This window comes from Molothrus ater, chromosome 2 (assembly GCF_012460135.2).
Source record: "Molothrus ater isolate BHLD 08-10-18 breed brown headed cowbird chromosome 2, BPBGC_Mater_1.1, whole genome shotgun sequence".
NCBI classification, from domain to species: Eukaryota; Metazoa; Chordata; class Aves; order Passeriformes; family Icteridae; genus Molothrus; species Molothrus ater.
Genome location: NC_050479.2, coordinates 87,066,855 through 87,086,761, shown reverse-complemented (window position 1 = coordinate 87,086,761; position 19,907 = coordinate 87,066,855). Strand labels below are relative to the sequence as shown.

The following is a 19,907-nucleotide window of genomic DNA, read 5'->3' as shown; positions in this document are numbered from 1 at the left end:
GATGATTTGCAAGAACTAAGTGGTTCCTCTCCAAGGCATCATTCTTCCTTTTCCATTTCAGGAGTACAGTAGGATTATTAATTGCCTGTAGAAGAGTTAAAGTTTGGAGTGGGAGAAGGGACATGGGGGTTTTTACTTTTTTGTGAATTTTAAGCTTACATTCTCATGTCTCTGTAGTGAGAAATTCCATGTTCCTCAAGCAGTCTTCTGTGTTGTGGAGACCTTAAATCCTATCTAAACAGAGGCTGCTGTAGTAGGGCATAGGAACACTTGGTGGAATTCTTTACACATTATTTATCTTAGTTCTGCTACTGCTGCATTTCTGTTCTCTTACTTAAGGAGGGCAGTTTATCAATTTATGTTTTTACTCTGTTAACACCATAACAGAATTGAATGACAGTTCTGCTTCAAGGTAAAGTGGGCACCTTATTGCAAAACATGAATCTAATATGACATAGGACCCTTAAGAATGGGGAAAAGAAGTTGGGAAATGTAGGTAAAGATGGAAAGGTACGCAGTCTTGTGTGACTGGAAATTGCATAAGAAGTAGTTCAGGGATGACTTTAACCAGTATGAATATAACTGGAGAAGAACAAAGAAGTCTTTGGTGTAGTCTAAAAATAAAAGGGAATGAAATTACTTATTTTAGGTTAAAAAATCCAAGTCCTAGAGATGTTTGCTGGCAGAAAACCTAATGATTTGTCAAGAGGGTTTTTTTTCAGTTGTAGGATAATCCATTCATTTTATGTCTTGTGGAATCTTCTGCTAAATTATCTTGGATACTGTGGAGTGGAACGTTTTCCTCTGAATGTAGTTGTTCCACTGCAGACCTCATTCTGGAGTTGTGAGCCCTTTTAAGTATTGGGAAGAGCAGCTCTCAGGAACTTCCTAACAGAGAAGTGGGTGGTTCTGCAGTGGCACACTAGAGACTTCAGAGTTCTTAGTGCCCAGTGTTCAACAGTTTCATGTTGTTGGTTCTTGTGTGTCAAAGCTGTAGGCTGTGGGTCCTGTCCTTTTGGATGAACAAAATTGTTATTAATTACATGTTGGCTGCTCTTTAAGTATTTCTTCCTTTTATTTCCTCTCACTAAGGACTTGTACCAAAAGAAGTTGAAACTGCAAGACCATCTCCTTTATCTAAAGCTTTTTTCTTTTTCCTTGCTTCTTTCTTTCTCTATTTTTTTCAACTCATGTCTCCTCAGCTGTCAGTACTTGAACACTTAAAAGCACTGAATCAGTGGAACACTGTTGTCCATGGAGGAGTTTGTAAATGGATATAAGCTACAGATGGGGCCTCTGAGAATGGGCAGTGTGCCGGTCAGAGGTTTTACTTTCACGTGCTGAATCGTTGATGCAGCTCAGATGGGCAGCTGCTTTCAACACCCCGATGTTCTTTCCTCCATACAGGTAAAGCTGTGTTCCTGGCACGAGACAAGCACCATTTGGCAGACCTAAGCCATTTGATCCGTCACGATGCCCCGTACTTGTTTCAAAAATACGTTAAGGAGTCCCATGGCAAGGATGTGCGCGTCATCGTAGTGGGAGGCCGTGTGGTGGGCACCATGCTCCGCTGCTCGACAGATGGGAGGATGCAGAGTAACTGCTCACTTGGTAGGAAAAGCATTGCTCATAGTTTTGATCAGAATATTTCAACCCAGTTGAAAAATCACAAAGCTGACTGAAGTAAGCTGCAGGTGTTATTTTGTGTTAATTGTGCTTGCTGCTGGGGGTTTAAAGGGGAAACATGAGAGTAAGGATTAAGTAAGAAGCATGTTGAGCAAACAGAGAAGGAGAGATGATCTTTGCTCAAAGTGTTTGATAGATGGGATGATGACAAGTAGGGGAAAGTTCTAGAACACAAATGGAACAACTGATGTGGTAATGGCAGTTTGCTAATGCTATGTTATCATTTGTTTCATCTTGTTGAGAGGAACAGAATATGAAGGAAGACAGAAAGCAACACTTAAGGGAGGTGGAGGAGTCAGTCATTTGGCAAGAGAGTAGAAGAAAATGAGTTAAGTGAGGAAGCTGTTGAAGGCAATAAGCAACTGGATTGCACTGGATTCATTTTCTATGCTGCCTTAAGTCTATCAGGTTTCTACCTGCTACCTCTTCCCACAAAGACCATATCTGGGAGAAGGAGGAGGTTACTGCATTGATTGTAGCATGTTCAGAACTGAGATTCTGCATAGGTTTGGGTGTTGGACTTGAGAGTTTCTGAGGGTAAAAGGAGGAAGGACGCTTGAGGGTGCCTGGCTGAAACTGTACCGAACCTGAGAAGGGATGGGATAAAATGTATTCATGTATAGTGCAGTTTTGGTTAGTCAAAATGCCTACGAGATTTTAGTTACTACTTCATGCAGAGGAAATATAGCCTGAAAGATTTTTCTGCTATTTTTTTTTTTTGTTTGTTTCTTATTATTTGGGTTATTTTTCAATTTAACTATTGTGATATATGAAGCTTGAGCCAGATAATACTTGGGTGATGGACTGTGAACCTGACAGCTGAGGTTCAGACATAAATGTTCCCTAGTTCTTGCTTTAGAGACAGTAACCTGTGATAGCAAGTAGAGAGGCATGTGAGCAGATGATGATGTCTTAATCCCCATTCCTCTCAATTATATCTGCAGTTACAGTTGTAGTCTTACCAAGAGCTCTAGGTTTAATTTTCCTGAAATATTTCTTCTGATCACGTACAAACATGTAAGGAAAGCCTCTACCTTAGAAGGAACAAGGGTGGTTTGTTAGGTCATTTTTTTAATATCCTGGGGTCATAAAAATGTGTATTTTTTCTTGACTAAAAAGTCATCGCTTAACTGTTTTTAAACAAGTCATAATCTTGACCTGCCAAAGGCAGGTCAGAATCTTTTGAAATCCTGGTGTGGCATCAAGTTCATTAGTAGTCACTGTGGAAAGGAGGTCACTTTCTGAGTCATCAGCAGTGTGCTTGCAGGCTGACTTTGAAGCTTCCCAATCAAAAATCACGGCCTGGTTGAGAAGGATGTCAGTCCCTTGTGACCTGAGTGCAGACAGCAAGTTCTTTTCCCTTTTTCCAGGTGGTGTAGGAATGATGTGCTCGCTGAGCGAACAAGGCAAGCAGTTGGCAGTCCAAGTGTCAAACATCCTGGGGATGGATGTGTGCGGCATTGACCTGCTGATGAAGGACGACGGCTCATTCTACGTCTGCGAGGCCAATGCAAATGTAGGTTTCATTGCCTTTGACAAGGCTTGTAATTTAGACGTAGCTGGTATCATAGCGGACTATGCCGCTTCCCTGCTGGCCCCCGGCCGCTTGACGCGGCGCATGTCCTTGCTCTCCGTGGTGTCCACGGCCAGCGAGACTAGCGAGCCAGAGCTGGGCCCTCCAGCTGGGGCCGCTGTCGACAACATGAGTGCTAGCTCCAGCTCTGTCGACAGCGACCCTGAGACCACGGAGAGAGAGTTGCTCACCAAGCTCCCGGGGGCTCTCTTCAACATGAACCAGCTACTAGCCAATGAGATCAAGCTCCTTGTGGAGTGATGCCACGTGTAAATAGGTGACCAACAGAACTCTCTCTTGTAAATTTTTTTTTTAAACCAACTTGCAATGCTGTTTATCAGAGACGCTCAGAGGAATGAGGAGAGGGGGGTGGGTGTGTCAGTCGAGAGAGCAAAAGTAAAAGGCACACGTGCTGTGATTGCTGTCCCTACTCATTTGCAGAACATTAAATTGTCTTCATTCTTAGTCAGTTTTACGGTGGAGATGCTCAGTTCGTAACCAAGCAGCAATTTTATTTGGATGCTGCTTTGGTCCCCAGATATATTGCAGTTCATGTGTCTTCACAGGAAAGCATTGAAGCGTGATTCACACTTGAAGATTTTCAGAAAGTTGTCTGGCAGCTCTCTAGAAACTTCTGTGAATTGCTGCACCAGTTAAGTCTCTTCTACCTCTGTAAGGCTTGATCCTGTAAATTGTTTAGTGCCTCAAATTCTTTATGTGAGTTGAAGGTGTTAAATACCAAGTATTTCAAAATTCCTTGACACCTACTGTTCCTACTCTTGCAGATGGGAGCTGTAAGTTCAGGATCCTTTTACAGTCATCACTTTCTGACCTTGCAGGATATGGCCTTTCAAATGATGAGGCTGAGAGAAGTGTCAGTTGACTTAATGTGAACTTTCTGTAAAAATCTGTAAATTGTACCATCTTGGTATTAAGTGGCAGCTTTGTGTCTAAATTCCTTTATAAAGCTTTTAAAGGAGGATACTTCTGTTTTTCTCATTTCAAATCCTCATTTTGGAAGGTATATAGGGGAATTGGTCATATTCTATTTGTGGGCAGAAGTGGCACGTTTTTAACTATTTTTTGCATGGTTGGAGGAGATAAACAGCACTGTAATGTTTGGTATACAAAATGATGTTTAATCTAAAAATGTGAAAAAGAATTACACTAGTTTAAAGCAAACGTGCATCGACTTGTATTTGTTAGTGTTTTAGTCTTTCTGAGAGAGATCTGCAATGTTAATGTTCCTTTTTCTTTAATACATGCTAGTCCAACACTCCCTTCTCTATGCCTGCATCTTTAACAGTGGCCAAAGTGAAAACACCGCAGACTGTTTGTTAAGAAAACACTGAGTTATAGCCTGTACATTGGTGGGGGGTTGTTTGTTTGTTTTTGTTTGCTTTTTTTTGGAGGGAGGAATGTGGTAAGGTGTGGAGGAGGGAAGAGCTGCTTAAAAGTGATTAGTCATCCAGAGGAACTTTAGAATAAAGCTACAGTTCATACAATACTTACCAGGCTTACTTTTTCCCCACTGAACATAAAAACTTGATGTTGGCATAAATCCAAAGAGTATAACTGGGGAGAAATATTCAGTTCTTAGCTTTGGAAAACGTGGCAGATTTGAAAAAGGCAAAAAAAAAAAAAAAAAGAAGGAAAAAGAAAAAAAAAAAAAGAGAGCTCAGCCAGAGTTTAAAACAAAAAACAAAAAAACCTAGGTCCACAAACAATTAAGGGATTGATCCTAGACCCTTACATGTGTGTGGTGTGAGTGCACACACTTGTGTGTGTTTGTGTGTGCACAATTGTTTTGCTTTATTTTTTTGAGGGTGTTGGCTGTTTAGCTCCTAATTTTTTTCCAGACTTCCTGATTTTCCTTAATCCTTCTGGCTGTGCATTTTGTCATTAGCCTTGAGCTGGTTTGGAAAACAGATAACCAAAACAGATACTGAGTCCATTTTTCAGTCCCTGTCTTCCTCCTCCTTTTCCTCCTCCTTCTCCCTTTTCATTCCCCTCTTATTCTCGGGGTTCATAAAGCCCTGGAACTATATATATATATAAATATATATATAAAGATAAGCCTCTTTTTTAAAAACAAAAAGTAAAACGTTTACAATTGAAAAATCATCTTGTGAAAATAGGTTTGTTTGGAGGGGGGTTGTGTGTGTGCAATGCTGCTGTTTTCTGGATATTTTAATGGAGCATGTCCCATGTACCCTCTGAGGTTCTGCACTGCCCACCTCTGTGGCCCTTCCTCACCTCTCTGCTGCTCTGCTGTTTTACCTTCACTTGGACCTTAAACACAACTCACGGACACTATGCAGAGAGTCTTCAAGAGGCAATAAACAGAACAGTATTAACCTACTTTATGGAGGTTTGATCATGCTTCTTTGTACAGTTTGGTTTTTTATTTTAAAAGGAATGTAATAAAATGGCTTTTTTTTTTTTTGTAGAATTAAATATTATTATTAAAATCAAGTGAAAGGTTGACTGTTGGTGTTAAGCAGGAGGGTGGACCAGCTGGTCCAGCAAAAAAAAGATCTTCAGCAGTAAAGGTATTTTCAAGTCCTTACTGAGCCTTCAAGTGCACAGGTTATACCTGAAGAATATAAAGGTCTTCAGTTTCTGTGAAGAGTTACAGAATGACAGAACATGAAAGTAACCTAATTCTCTAGTCACTGAGCAGTGAACTGTCTCTTCCATGAGCTCTACTTCCCTTGCTTGTTTATCCAAGGGGAATTTGGGGTGGAGGGTGGCTGTTTTTTTGTTGTTGTTATTTTTTCTTGTTTTGTCTCTTCCTTTTTACTAGTAGGTGCCCTGCATTCCTTGACAGGCTGATAGGATCAATCCTTCCCTTTCTAGCTGTGACATACATTGAGCACATGTGGAATAACAGCAGGGAGTAAACAGGTGCTAGTTGGTATACAAAGGCCTTTTCTATCACAGGAAACATCTTTTAGATGAAAGTTAACTGAATATTCTGGATTGTTTTTTTTGAGTACCCATAGTATCTTGTAGCTCACAGGAACCTTACATTTCTAACACCCTTTCAGAATGTCTGGGTTACACCTCACAGTTAGAAAATTCGTGAAGTAAATATAAGATTTTTTAAAAAAAGACCAAGTGGGTTGAGAGATTTGCAGTTTGACTCCCTTCTGATAAGTTGCTCCTCTGTTGATGCTTCCATGACTAGTTTGGAGATAAGTCTATGCATAGTGGTCACAGAGGGAGACAGGATTTGAAACATCCTGTGCATATGTTTATATATCGGGTATTGATGCTGAGTGAAAACCTTGCTTGAGGGTTCATTTGTACAAATGGGCACACTGGTCTCACATATTACTCCCTGCTTAACCCATTGCTCCTGAAACAGTGAAATGCAAAGAATGGCCTGGGAGTGCAAGGGGGGGTGTCTTGTTTTTACTCAAGGGGAAAAACACCAACAAAACTAGTCCATGGTAACCAGGCAGTGTTTCCCATTGAAGGTGAACTCCACAGATATCAGCTTTTAGGAATTTCAGGAATTATTTTCTTCAATTCCATGTGCTGAAAATCACATGCTAAACTTCCACACAGTTGCACTAACACTACCTCCATATGTGGGTTTGGAAGCATGTGCTGAAAAAATGGTCAACATAGTGGTGGATTACAGTGGTGCCAATACAGCTGATGGTGATACAACTATTTTTGTATATTTTAATGTTTGAAAGAGCCAGTTAGAAGTTTGTTTGCAGGAAAAAGTTTCTTAAACTACATCTGATGAAATTTTGTTCTCTGTAACACTGGAGATTTTATTCTGTTCAGCTTACTGTGTTTGTAATTGATGTATTGCTGTCAATGTATGGATTGAATCCTAATCCTTGTATTTAATGCTTTAATGTGTTTTATAAAATCTTTTCTTGTAATGTTACAACACCTTATCTACCTTATCTGTAAAACAGTGTCAATGCTTGATGTTTACATTGACTGTTACATTTTTTGTTCTGAGCTGACGGTCAGTCTTGAAGCCTTTTCTCCCACTTCGTGTGCTATCTTTGCTGTGAGATATTTACTCGGGAAATAACCTCTGGAACATCTGGGTATGTCAGACACAAAGGAGATACTTCTTCGGATGTTATACTGGACTACAAAATCCAACAAATGAAACCAGTGACGCTGGCTAAATTCCCTCATTGCAAAAATCTGTCAGTTAAATACATAAGGGACCATAAGGGCTTAGAGAGACTTTGAAAACAGATTGTACAGTATCTTTCTCATGGCTCACTCTTTTTGAGAAGGTTTATGGGCTTTATGGCTGGTGTGAGACACACGACCCACTCCTGTTCTCTCTATGGAATAGTAGGTGCTCGGACAGGTAACTTCTGTTGCTACTGCCTTTTTTAATTTTTAATTTTTTCACTGTTTTAGGAATTGTTTTAAACTGAACACTGCAGTATTTATAACCAGGTGTTTGTTGCCTTTTCCTTTGTTTAATTTCTTTAAATCTTTCTTAACCTTTGAGGGTGACTTTTGGAGCATTCTGATGGTGGATCTGCTGTTGGAAGTCTCCAAGCCTCCCATGTTTCTAATTTGAGTTGGAAAGCTTTTGGTTTTTTTAATTTGTTTAAAACAATGACACAAATTAACTGTGCGGATTTCGGGTGGGATTTGCTGTTGTGCTATTTTGGGTGACTTATTCTCCCTTTTTTTACAGCAATGTGTTCTAACAGTTCACACTTTGTTACTGTTCTTTGCAAAACTTTTCAGGAGCCAAAAAAGTCAAACAATCCAGAGAAAACCCCTTCTCCCCTTTCCGATGGCAAGAGTGAGAACTTATGAAAAATCCTTGCGAATGTTCCTTCCTAAACTTTTCCCCCCAGTAATGCAAGCGGGTAAAATGGTAAATGCAGCAGTTTGGTGACATCCAAAACCGACCTGTTGTCAGGTAAATTGACACTTTTCTGCTCTTACTCTAACCTTGATAAGTTTGCTAACTTGTCTGCCTTCCTTTCTTCCCATCAGTTCATTTTGGTGATACTTGTTGAATGATTTCTTTAACTGGATTTAGAGAAAACCCTGCTTTACTTCCTTATTTCCCCTCCTTATACTTGTTGACTTGTAAGAAAACTGTCATTGTGCTTTACTGAGGTGAGACAAAAGTGAGTCCCCCATGCAACTGTATGAGGAGTAGTTTTGTAATACATTAATTCCCCTTCCTCTTTATCAGTTTTAGATTGTCTTCAAGTGTACTGTTTTAGCTTAGATTTTTGAAAGATATGTTGCTTTCCATTTGCTAAGTGAACATAAAATATAACTGCAGAAGTAAGTAGTTGATAGGAATGAATGAACTAGTACTAAGAATGTTAATTCTATTAAAATTCAATAGACAGGATCCTGTAAAGAGGACAGATGGATGAATATGTGTGCTGCAGAGAAAGACTGTTGAGCTGATGATTTCTGTTTGTGGCGGATGGGGTGATACATTTTATCTTGCCCTTACTGCTGTATCAAAGCACTTGTACATTTTATCCTTCTCTGGTAACTCTCTCCCCTAATCTCAAACAATGTAAAAGTACTGGGTACTTAATATTTTTTTACTCAATTTAAGGGGGAGAATGTTGTATTTTACTCAGAGGTAAAATATCAGACAATTGGAGTACCCTTCCAAATTGAAGAATATTTCCCTACAAGCAGGCTTCCCAGTTTCCTGATGCAGTATTATATTTCCCAGGACATCTGTAAAGAATTAGCACTTGTTTCAGATTATTTTTCTGTGTACATTAATTACTCCTCTATACCATCATAAACCAGTCAATTTTTCATAGTCTCAGTTTGTATTTTCCTGAAAGAAAGCAAACTTACCAGCAATATAATAAATTGTAGCTTCAAGTTAAGGTGGGAGGGAATAATTTTAGAGCCAAATTTTGCTCTCAATTACACTGAGATAAACCTGGAATCACTCTGTGAAAGTCAGTGGAGTGATATCCGATTTCACTGGTATAATTGAGTGTATAATTTGTGTCTTTTAATGTTACTTGCAAGGTAATTTTACAAACCTGTTATACTTATGTTTCCAATGCTTTTTCCTTTCAGACATACCCACTTCTTGCGTCTCAGCATTGGGCAGGCCTATTCCTTTATTTGTGTATATTTTTGTGCATCAGCTGCTATAGGACACGGGTGTAACACTTTCAGGCATGTGGTTGGGTGTCTTTTTGGGGTTTGTAATAATGTCAAAAAATAAATTTTTTTTTCTCCTCAGATTTATTCATTAATTCATGTTGGATCACAGTTCTGCATCCCTAACCTGATTTTAGATACATATTATGTAAAGATTTTCTTGAAAGAAATACAGTACTAGTTCTTTGCAGAGTCTGCAATTCATCTTTGGTGGGGAGAGTTTACCAAAATTTACTGCATTCTCTAATATTTCAAGTTTTAATATTTAATGTTGCTTGAAAGGTGGTTTTACAGATCATGCTCCTTCCTCTTTATGGAATGGCTTTCAAAGCCTTGTGTTGATCTTGGTTGTGCCCAGTGCTTTGCCTAGTGTATGGGGAAATGTAGAACTTGAATAGGCCATGACTTTTAGACAAGGGATGATGATTATCTGCATGCTGAACCAGAACTTCTTCTATATGCCCTTCTGCTGCAACAGAATAATAAAACTGTTAGGTGGCAGCAGCAGCAGAAGACACTCATGACTGTGACCTGAGAAACCTCCAGTACTGGGAGAAATGGATTGCAAAGTACTAACTGGAGTAAGGGGAATGGAGAAGAGAGGCAGAGTCCCTGAACTGTCCCTTTGAATGGTGAGTCTGATTTACAGAATTCTGACCATCAAAAGACTGCTTGTAATACAAGAGGCACATTGATCTATCTCAGTTGGTGTTTGGTTACCTGATGCCCTAATTCTCTTCTTTGATTGAACATTCCAGTTTCCCCTCTGCCTTTATAAGGCATAGTACTTGTCTTAAAAATTAAATTTCACCAAAATCACCACATATATAGAGTACTGGAAAATAAGGCTGAAAAGAATGCATCTAGCCCAGTCATTTTCTGCTCCACAGAAGACTGTTCATATTTGTACCATTGGTGAAATGTTCATTGTAATCTAGTTTAAAAACCAAGGAATAAATGAGGAAGATTCTGCAAAATATGGAATTTTATTTTATGAAGGTAAAAAACATCCTTACCATCAGCCAATTATCAGCCTCATAGGCTGAGAGTTCAGCTGCTTTTTTTTGCTACTTAAGATATATGTATGCCTTAGAAATGCCATGATAATAAAGAACAATGTTATTTTTGGAGATTTCCTAAATCTCAAGGTAGCAAAAAAAAGTTCAAATCATCGACAGTTAACATTCTTTTTGGAAGTGGGAAATGCAAATTATATAATGTTTCCGAGTTTGTGGTTAAGAGTTGGTAGTTTCAGCCATCTCTTCAGTTCTAAATGGCTCTGAAACTTCTTTGATTGCACATTCCTATCAGGAAAAACATTTTGAGCATGTGCCCCAATCACATATTTTCCCAAGGTACATATATGTATTACCACATACGTTGTAAAACTTCCGTAAACCCAAGAAGTTAAAAAGGATGAGGTAAAGATTAAATGAAGACTATTTTTGAAACATTTCCTTAACTGTATTCATTAATGGTGAAAAAAACATTTTCACCCTGCAGCCTTACAGATGTTCTTGCAAAGCTTCCTGGGGAGTGTGGGCTCCTCTTTGGAGACCTCTGATGTAGACACCATAAATACTTACCTTTGCAGATGTCATCAGGATGTTCCACTGTTACAAAACCTCCACGCTAAGTAATTCTCCTACTAGAGATTAAAATGCTGACTCTCTAGTAGGATGACTGCTCCTTCTGAAAAGAAAATAAGAGGAGAGAGCAGCACAGGAAGCACTGATGAACTGCCTGACATAGGAGAAGTTTGTATCTGGATCAGCTGATAATATGGAGAAACATGTCCAAGTGGATTGGGAAAAAGGAATTATGTCAGAATATATACTAATATGCAGAATACAGCAGTAGCTTTTGTATTTTCATATATGTTTCTACTTCATTTACAGCTAAGTATTTGTCAATAAATTCCAAATTCTGTTTTCTCTTGTTACCTGGGGTAGTCACACTAAAATCAGGAACAACACTTATATACAGGAGCTAAGCTGGATCTGAATTTTGATGTCCAGGCAGCTAAATAGTCTCCAGTGCACATCAGGTACCATTTAGGACCATGGACAACTGGTATGCTTTTCTCATTAGCTTCTTTGTTATCATATGGCCTTTGAAGGTATTCTGTGGACCACAGGCTGGAAATCCCAGAACTGAATTTTTACAGAGTGAGATTGCATGTGCAAAATGGAAAATATTTTGGATAGAGAATTGATTGGAATCTTGTTAAACATAATAATGAGCAAAGTCTGTATATGAGATGAAGCTCATAGAGAAAGGGTTTTAAACCCAGTCAGGCTGGAGATGTGATGAAGAGAAATAATTTCTGATAGTAGAGGCAAAGGAATCTGAAGCCCATGTCAGTCTGTCATCAGAGATACAAATGAGGCAGGAAAATAGATTTTGCTGATCTTGAGCATTCCCAGCTGTTGCTGTAAGGAGGAGTCTCACCAGACTTGCCATATGTAATATATGCTAGGCATACTGGCCCTTGGGACCTGGATCTTGGGGAGAAGAGCTGAAAGTTCCATTGATGCACAAACTAAATGTAGCACCTGCCTACTTGAATGGGTGTAAAGGTGTAACTGTAATGGGATTAAAGGTGTAACTGCACTGAGTTTACATGACAGTAAGAAGGGTGTTCCTCTGGCCCTGGACATGGGTCTGTAACTGCTGCTTCTCAGCTTAGTAGGAGAGAGAGGCACATAAAGATACGTCAGCTTTTTTGATGAGCAGAGACCAAGGTGACTTAGTCACTGGTCAGGAAAGAATTTTATTTTTTTTGTTATAAACAGGAAGGCATTTAGAACACTTTCAGATCCTCCACGGTTCTCCATGTGTCTGTCAGTACAAAAGAGTTCTGGTTTTGTTTTTTTTTTCTTTTAGATGTGACATACCCCAAAGCATCCTGTTTTCTGCAGCTTTGATGTGGTAGAGATTTGAAGAAGACAGATTATTTTCCATTCTTGTCATAGACTTTCACAGGCAGGCAAGGGGTGATATTTGTGAAAAGAAGAAATAGGTAGGTTCCTCATGCTGACTTAATAGTAGGTGATGGATTAGGCTGATAAAAAAGTTAAAATTCACATTGACCCATGCAAGGCATTTTCAAGGTATTTCTGCATCCCTCCTTTGTTCTCTTTAGAAACAGTACAAGTGTTACTAGAATATACAGTCTGCATAGTAATATGTCTGTATTAAGCTCTGCCAAGTCTGCGCATGAAGGGCTTATAAAAGATTTATGTGAATTTCTGTGTCTACTTTTTTATTTGGAGGCAGGTTGCTGTATGCAGCTATGTACAGTATTCTGTCTTAGGGTAATAGATATTTTTTGCTTATTTGGAAGGAGGGAACTGTGTTTGGACAGTTAAATATATAATTCTGTTATCCATTTCTATAGGAAGCAGAACAGCTAAGAAAAAGCATTTTTGTGTTAGACAAATTACAATATAATTGAGTTTTTTAATACAGGAATGAAAAAGAAATGTTTCATTAAAAGGTTATTGGAATTTTTTTCAATAAAGTGTTCTAATAGGAAGAAACTAATTTCACAGAATCACAGTATTAGTTAGGTTGGAACAGACCTCTGAGACAATCAAGTCCCAGCCTTTGAACGAACACCATCTTGTCAGGTAGACCATGGCACTGAGTGCCACATCTAGTCTTCTTAAACACCTCCAGGGATGGTGACTTCATCACGCCCATTCCAATGCTTGACAACCCTTCTGTGAACAGATTCCTCCTCATGCCCAATGTGAACCTTATTCACTGTTGTAATATATAAGTTTAAATAATAAATTAATTAATTTATCACAATTGCTAATTTCCAGAATTTATTAGGACAATCCCTCTTGTACAAATTATCATTTGTTGTTGGAGAAGGAGGGAAGATCCATGTTACAAAAGCCAGTAACTCAGTTGTTGCTACGTCTTTGGCCAGTCATGCATTTCTTCTATGCAGATTTCCTGGAAACAGTGACACTGCTGAGCTTCCTTGATGCTTAGTTTATCTGTGTTGTAAAACAGTTACATTTTGGGGGGAGAGAAACTGAAGAGGTGAAAATTGTCCATGGTGTTACATGTACTGAACGGGAAGGTGCTCTGAAGCAGAGGAAGAAGCCTAAGCAGTAGCTATATATACAGTTATCCTTTTGATTCTGTCATGTCAATGTAGTGGGAGGCCAGGAGTCCAGATGAATGTTTCAGTTACACCTTGATGAGGAACGGGAATGTCACACTGACTGTGCAGCTGTATATATTTCATCTGTAAATATTCCATTTACAAGAAGTGTGGTTTGTCCAAGAGGGTGTGTGCAGTTTCCCCTCCTGGCTGCTACTGTGCAGAGCACTGCCTGGTAGTCTTTATTCTCTGGATTCTTTCTGTTCAGTGGTATTGTGCATTAAGCCTGAAACTTGCATTTTGTGAGTGTTAGGAGGAAACTCTGTGTGCTTGTGTATATATTTTCCCATGCATCTAACCAACACAAGGTGACGGAAACAACACAAATGTTACAGTTACCCTGCCTACCGACCTTTACAACATTGTATGGGAGGGGTAGTGCAGTTGTAGTGTGATGTAGGAATGCTTGTCCATGCCCAAATAGAAATGGTTGTTTTCTGGATGGCAAGTACTGAAGTTTTATCAGTGGGAGAACTAGGCAGGAAAAGTCTGCAGTTTGATTTAGCTAAACTTTTACACAATTTTTCCTCCACATGAAATATTTCCACAGGAATCTAAGGCGTGTGGAAGATGCTGGATCACCAGGTGCAGAGATTGAACTCTACCCACTGGAAAGGTAACAGGAACTAGATTTTATCTTCAGAGCACAGTCCACACTGCATCTCACTCCTTGATCTGGAAAGGCCTTTTTCAAGGTTAGAAAAGGAGTTTGGTACCCATGGCTTAGTTCTTGGTGTGTCTGTGTTCCAGCTATCAGGGAAGCCAGATAGGTGCTGGATACAGAGATTTTTTTATGATATCTGCTTGCATTTCTGATGTTCATATTTTGGAGCAAAGACTAACTTTTTCAATGATTTATTTCTTTAGGTTTTTCTACAGCAGCAGCAGGTCTTCTCTTGCCTCTCATGGGGACACTTAGCCTTTTGATAATGCCTCCTTCTCAGTGAAGGGAAGAAAGGATGGATCAGCAGGGATGTGCAATGGAGTGATGTCCACATGTGGTGTTAACAGTCATGATGATCCCTGTCCCACTAACTTGGAGAATTGAATAAAAAAGTTGAATTGTAATTAATGAGAGTGTGAGATTCTTTTTTTGTACCTTTTCCACCATCTCCCCTTTTTTGAAGGGCTGATTAACTTGAGAAATCTGTTGATACTGCATCAAAGCTGCAGCTAAGCCAGAAGAGTAAAACCTATTGGGTATTCTTCACTTTATTAACCATTTTTTTCCTCCAGGAATTTCATTCCTAAGAGTTCTAAATGCTTTATATTGACATGAGTAATCTTCCCAAATGCCTTAGAAAATTTAGCATCAGGCCTTTGGTTTTATCAGTCATGTTATGAGTTCACCCAAGTCCCTGAGGGTACAAGTCTCCTGAGTTTCAAAAGTGAAGTCACCATACTGATCATGTTGTACTTCATGGACTTCACTTTGGTGACTGCTAGAGAAAAAGAGAAGCAACTTGGTTAACCCACCAGAGGTAATGTGCCTTTGGGTTTTGAAGCCACAGTGGCAGGGCTTGTTACAGAAATGGGCATGGACATTCTTACTATCTGTTGTTTCTGAAGACAGCTAATCTTACCGTGGGTTATAGATCTTGCACATGGCTCTCTTGGTTTGTTGTTAGTGAAGCACTGCAAAGGATTAGACACCAAGTGATGGCATTTTCATGATGTGCCTACTTGAAATTTGTACAAAATTTACAAAAGTGAAGCAAAAAAATGTTTTTTTGTCTCAAGATGCTGAGTTGGTACATTATCAGTAAACACCTCTTATCCTTGACATTCTTCCTGTTCCTTTCATTTCATGTATTCAGGATATTAATTTCATGTAAATTTAAATTCCTGTTTTCTGTGTGCTTGTTCTAGTAATTTACACATGAATGTACCTAGAAATGTGGCTGGTAGCCTGTCTGCAGCTATGCCTTTGCTCCAGTAGCTGCAGATTATGGTTGGATTTTTTGCAAATCTGTGTGTCACACCATTCCTCTGGCACTTCTGTGAGCAGGTGGAATGGCTACCCCAACGCAGTAATGGACATTTCATTTCTTGTGGTTCAGTGCCTGTTTGTGTGCTGATGCGTATGCTGATGCTTCCTTAAGTGCTTTTCTGCCTTAATATTTCATGCCTAAAAAGTAGAACAGCTGAGAACTTTCGAAATTCCTTCTTAGTTTCATATATCCCATCTTGCTAAGCTACTTCCAGGCCCTGTATGTATTTTAGTTCTCTTATTTTTTGTGGGTGTTCAGCAGTGTTCTCTGTTCTGCTGCCTCAAATTTGCTCCTCCTGCCTTCGTAGTCTTTTTTTTTTTCTTCTTTTTTTCTTTTTTTTCTTTCTTTTTTTTTTTTTTCTTTTTTCCCCCCTGGTCTTTTTTCTGCTCTTAACTGGCCCCACATGTTTTTATCCTTGTCACAAGCACACACGCACATATGGTAGCCTAAGAATATTTCTTACTCACTGTCTATCACAGATAACCATTCTTTGTATTACTCTAAGAGTGTGTTTTCCTTTTTTCAGAGTGAGAAATGCTCTGTTACTACACATTTCCTTTTGGCATTTCACAACCCTAAATGTGTTAGAAGTAGAATAGAAATTAAAAGAAGTTTATCACTGTGTCATGTCTTAGTAGTGAGTGAAAGTTGGCAAATTGCAATACTGAGGAGAAAGTTCCTGGCCTTTTGCACTCATCTATCTCTTTGTTGAGAGGGATTGGTCCTGCAATCCACTTAAAAGCTCAAATTCTAGAGCTGTGGTCAAGAACCTGTTGGTGTCATGTAAAGTTTTGCTTTCCTTTGTCTTTCTTATCTTCCTTAGAATTTAGGTACTGGGTATCAACAATTAAATAGTAATTGGATATTCATGGTATGATATTGTGATATTACTTGTACAGCATAGTGAAACAGAGTAATAATAGTTCAGTAGTGATAATAGTGACCTGTGCTGTGATGATCAGGGTGTAAAGAGTTCCTTTTGCACGTCTGCATTTCCTGTTAATTGGAATTGCGCTGTTGTGCCAGCCACAGAAGTGGAGTACTTTCAAAACTCTGCTTTGTTTAGTGTGATGAGATCTTGGGGTGGGGTATATTTGTATTGAGGCCAGACTTGGAGAGAGGTTGTGATTTTGTTTAGCATTAGATCTGGAAAACCTCTGTAACTTGTCTGGACTGCATTCCCAGTTGTGCATGATGTAAACAGACAGCTATGTCTTGACCACTGTCTTCTTTTATTTTTCTGGGTCATTTTCCTTATATTTTGCCTTATCACCTTGGTTGCTTCTCCAATCCACTCTTTCCCTGTCTAGACAACTTGGTTTATCACTGTGCATTTACCTCTAGGTGGTCTGCAAAATCTAGGTTTGGAATCAGACATTGCATCATCATCTCTCTGACCCTGTCATTCCATGCTGTCATCACTTCAGTGTTTTTCCAGACACAGCTTTGGAGGCTGGCCTGCTGTGATGGTAATGTTGAGAAGGGAGAGCGTGCAGTGCAACGACCAGGTCACCTCAAAAGCCCCAAGGGTGGAATCCTTGAGAGAGAGGCTGCCACTGTGTGCTTCTTTCCCCTGCACTGACCCCCTTAGTTTAGCTGGTGGTGCACAGGCCAGTCTGATAAGCACAGGCTGATAAGCTCACCCCTACACTGCTTCCTGGCTTGGGCACTTCAGCCTAGACATGGGCCAGCCATGGAGACCAGCCATCACTGGGTCACTGCTGCTGTGCTCTTCTGTGCTTTGCACGTGTGCCTGGTGCTGAGACTCAGGCAGGCTCCTTGGTCTCCTGAATGTTGGCCCTCATCTGCTTTGGATCTGCTATCCCAGTTGGTGGAAGGGAGTTGAGCAAGTAGTACTGGGCTCCAAAATCAGGTTAAACACATTAGGAAGAATTTCTGTCAGAGATGGAATACACCTCTATATTTTTATCAGCATTTTAATTAATATTTTGTATATTTTATAACAACACTTCTGAAGATTTCTAATGAAGGCAAAAATCTTCCTTCTAGTTCTGCTTATCTTTTCCTTCCTGGAGGGCGTATATAGCAGCTGCTGGAGCTGTCTCTAGGGAAGAACCTGCTGCTTCTTCCCTACAGCCCCCAAGAATCAGGAGAAAAAGACAGGGATACAGTGATGTTCTTCCAAGGGAAAAGACTGGGAGGCTGCTCTCTAGCATTCCTGGTAACCATCCATGTTCAGCAGCTTAGCAGTAACAGCAGTTGTCCCTAACAGTCTGATAATAGGAAGCAGGGAAGGAAGGGACAGTATCCCTTACAGCTGTGATGTCACGAATGGACAAGAAGTCACATTCCTGTGGAGATGAGGGAGGGTGGAGAACTCGGGCTTTTGAAAAAAATAAAAAACCAATCTCCACGGTTTTCTAGTGCCTTCTGTCCAGACTTGTGGACAGTGCTGTGTTACAGGGAAGAATATCTGCCTAATCTTCCCTATAACATCCCTCTGCACAGCGTTCTGTGGTCCTGTATGCAAGGTAAGACTCTGAGGGAAGAAGTGCTCTCAGAATCATTCAAAGTGCTCTCTGCAGGCTGAATACTTTTATGTCTTGGATTGGGGATCTCTGTTCTTAGCCCAGTCTTAGTAACAGCTCATGTATTTTGAAAACAGCTGAATTTGTGAGCAGTGAATGGAAATGAAGAATTGCAGCCCAGTTATGAGACTTCACTCTGGAACAAGCAACCCTTGAAATAGGAGAGGAGGCCCAGTAGAGGGAAGGAAAGAAAGCGTTTTCAGTATCTAAATTTCCAGATTTAGTTAGGAGTATGTGTGCAACTTTCTGTTATAACAGTGCTGGTTCTGATACCATCAGTTGTCACATGGAGTCACTTCAGGTGGGAGACATTAAAGGAGTCCAGCCTTGGTTGGATGCAGGTAACTGTTTGGTGTAGGAGCAAAAGGATAAGAAAGGTTCCTACTGATGCTTTCCTGTCTAAGCTCTATTCCTGTTCCTCCCATTGCTCTACTAAGGTATCTTTTTGCATTGTGATTTGGTAGAAGGCTTTCTTGCTTTAATTTCCAAGGTCAACAGTTTTTAACAGTTGCAGATTTCTCTCCTGCAACCAAATTAAGGTCTTGAGACTGGCCGTTGTTTTAAAGATATTTATGTATCTGTTACCTCACCTGAAAGGATGGGGTTGGGGCACAGAATTACATTTTTCTGCTCGGTTTTGTGGGCCGTGGTTAATGTCCCTTTGTGCGAGGCAGTTTTGCATCACTGGTGTGGAGCCCCTTCTGGTTTTTACACCATCTGAGTTAGCTGCGTTTCCTTGAAAGTTTAGTCACTCATTGAGATGAAGCTGGCATTCAGCACGTGTTACTATAGACTGTACCAAAGATGAGCCTACTCTGGAAGGCAAATAGCCAAAGCAGATGGCAAATGTTACAGGAGACAGAAAGAGAGCATGTCAGTAGCTATGAGTTGTAACTCATCCGTGGTGCAGTGACAGCTATCCATTATGCTGTAGAGTCCTTTGGATGGAGAGAGATGAAAAACAACCAAGATTCTGTCTGTTGACTGGCCACTATTCTTTGCATGCATCCTGTTTTTCACCTTCCTATAGGGAATTACTGCCAGAGTCACACCACGCTTGCAGGTAGAAATGTTTGTTCTTGAGCAACTGTGCAGTGACAGGAAGGGCAGCAGGGACTCACCTGCCCAGGCTTAGGTGCAGTTTTCTGTCATGAAGGGAGCCCCCAGTGAGCTGTGTGCAGCTGAAGATGCCAGCAACAAAAGCAAGGATGCAGCCCCAGGAATTTAGCACTGAGGACACTGCAGACCCATTTTTGAACATGTTTTTAAGGCATCCAAGTCTTGCAAAATTACTAGTCATAACCATAAACTTTTGATTAAATTTCCATCTCTTTCCTCTAGCCCACATGATTGGTGTTTAATGTCACTGCATTCAGTATCCCTTGGAGCAGAACACACTGTGGTGCATTGTTTTGTTTGTAGAGCTGGCAAGCAGGTCATAATGTGTTGCTTTGGTTGCCTGGAGGAGTTCAGCATCTTTTAATTACGTGGTTTTGGAAGTGTCCTTTAACAGATGTAACCCTTAGGAGCTGGAACAGTGAGGATGAGAAGCAAGCTGGTTTGGAGGGATTTGGAAGCAGCTGTTGTGAGCCCAGAATGGTGAAGTGCTATCAGAGAGGTGAAATTCATGCTCATATGCAATGCTACTCTTGGAAGCTTTTTCTGCAATTCCTGTCTTCCACACTGGTTCTGGAAACCCACCCAGAGTTTTGGATACACCTCCTCGGGGCAGCAGTGCTGCCCTGTCACTGAACTTCTGATAAAACCTATCC

The 19,907-nt window shown here is 40.1% G+C and overlaps 1 protein-coding gene across 7 annotated transcripts in view; it reads left to right on the top strand.

Moving 5' to 3' along the window:
- The window catches only part of RIMKLB (ribosomal modification protein rimK like family member B), a 50,469-nt gene extending 35,802 nt beyond the window's left edge, over nt 1-14,667 (top strand). For 4 of the 7 annotated variants that reach the window (XM_036389626.2, XM_036389665.1, XM_036389619.1 and 1 more), the window contains 4 exons: nt 1,408-1,611; nt 3,057-10,047; nt 14,146-14,211; nt 14,463-14,667. In XM_036389626.2, coding sequence (XP_036245519.1) covers nt 1,408-1,611; nt 3,057-3,520 — 668 coding nt within the window. In that variant the 3' untranslated portion in view covers nt 3,521-10,047; nt 14,146-14,211; nt 14,463-14,667. Of the gene's footprint in view, nt 1-1,407; nt 1,612-3,056; nt 10,048-12,301; nt 12,438-14,145; nt 14,212-14,462 lie in introns of all 7 variants that reach the window. The other 3 variants (XM_036389645.1, XM_036389635.1, XM_036389655.1) reach the window with 3 other exon arrangements.
- Nucleotides 14,668-19,907: the final 5,240 nt, after the last annotated feature.